The sequence below is a fragment of the Propithecus coquereli genome, unplaced genomic scaffold, assembly GCF_000956105.1.
Source record: "Propithecus coquereli isolate 6110/MARCELLA unplaced genomic scaffold, Pcoq_1.0 Scaffold119, whole genome shotgun sequence".
NCBI lineage: Eukaryota > Metazoa > Chordata > Mammalia > Primates > Indriidae > Propithecus > Propithecus coquereli.
The window spans coordinates 3752204-3753799 of record NW_012135969.1 but is presented as its reverse complement, the minus strand read 5'-3'; the positions used below and the strand labels follow the sequence as shown (position 1 = coordinate 3753799).

Genomic DNA, 1596 nt, shown 5'->3' with positions numbered 1-1596 from the left:
AAGCAGAAAAGAAAACAATGCCCATGAGACGGTCACTATTTCAACAGTATTATAAAAAGCTAAAGGATACTGGGGCTCTACTCATTTCACTTTGATGGTCTTATCTTAGAAACACCTTCCCGAAACTAAATTCAGAGGGGAGGAAATTAAGAGCTTCAGATAAATTTAAAACCAGTCTTGGGCTCAATAAGACCGTTACTTAAAATAATCACCTCACATTTTAAAATAGATCATCTTCATGTAACTCTTCTTAAAATAATCACCTCACATCTTAAAACAGATCATCTTCATCTGACTCTTCGAGGTACTTTATAGGTTTCTTTGCCCGACTGGATTTTGCCCGAGGAGCAACTGCTGAGTCAAAATCTAGATGGAAGTCGTCACTCTCCCCCTTGGATTTCTGCAAGAGAAAAAAGCCCAGGTAATTTGCCCAATGTAAACCTGACAGTATCATTCCACTGTAAAAAATGTATCAACAGACTACAACTCAACTTTTCTGCCTTCTACCATGTAGTAAGGCCAGCTCTCCCACTGACTAAATAAGTGGCATATTTAACTTTGTTACAACTAAATTATATGTGGTAATACCTAATAGATTGTGAGATTTAAATTTATTTTCTTAAAAATATGACAAGTTATTAAGAGCAAAGGCTTAGTTATGTGTCTCAGAATATCTATAGCAAAAGGACTAACTAGGATAAATACTCACTTTGCTTGTGGCTGCTTTAGAAATAATTTTCTCAAAATTAGAGTCGGAATCATCAGAAGTGGATGGCTTCCTTTTGCGTCGATTTTTGGTTTTCGCAGGATCAGGCTTTTGAGAGACACCAGAATTCAAGGCTGGATTCTTTCTGGTTCCTTTTGGGGCAGCCTTTTTGGCACCCGTGGTGGAAGTAGAAGACTGACCTACAAGTCAACACAGATAATTTATCATTGGCACTCTTAGATGAATTTTTCATTGTGAACTTTCTTTAGCAATCTGATGACTGTGTACATTTAACATAGGAAAAGACAATGTAAGAGCTGAAAAAACATTAGAGCAGCAGTCCCCAACCTTTCTGGCACCAGGGACCGGTTTCATAGAAGACAATTTTTCTATGGATGGGGGTGGGAGGGTGTGGTGGAGCCTAACAGGCTTCGGCCAAATACTGGTCTGCAGCATTAGAGAATCAAAGTTTATTTTTTTAGAGACAGGACCTTGCTCTGTCGTCCAGGCTGGAGTGTAGTTGCACAATCACAGCTCACTGTAGCCTTAAACTCCTGGGCTCAAGTGATCCTGCCTTGGCCTCCCAAAGTGCTGGGATTACAAGCATTGGCCACTGTGCCTGGCCTCAAAGTATTCTTAAGCATTCAATTTTTAAAATTTGTTTTACATTAAATATTTGCAACTGCTTATAAATCCTAACCGTGTCATAGAAATGAACTAGATAATGCCTGGCATTCAGAGAAACACATGATTTTATTTTATTTTATTTTTTGAGACAGAGACTGGCTCTGTTGCCCTGGCTAGAGTGCCGTGGTGTCAGCCTAGCTCACAGCAACCTCAAACTCCTGGGCTCAAGTGATCCTCCTGCCTCAGCCTCCGGAGTAGCTGGG

The 1596-nt window shown here is 40.0% G+C and overlaps 1 protein-coding gene across 1 annotated transcript in view; it reads right to left on the bottom strand.

Moving 5' to 3' along the window:
* Positions 1–235: 235 nt before the first annotated feature.
* The window catches only part of TOP2A (topoisomerase (DNA) II alpha 170kDa), a 28215-nt gene continuing 26854 nt past the window's right edge, over positions 236–1596 (bottom strand). Inside the window, exons 34-35 of the mRNA XM_012659798.1 lie at positions 710–906; positions 236–400 (exon numbers count right to left, since the gene is read on the bottom strand). Coding sequence (XP_012515252.1) covers positions 272–400; positions 710–906 — 326 coding nt within the window. The 3' untranslated portion in view covers positions 236–271. The remainder of the gene's footprint in view (positions 401–709; positions 907–1596) is intronic.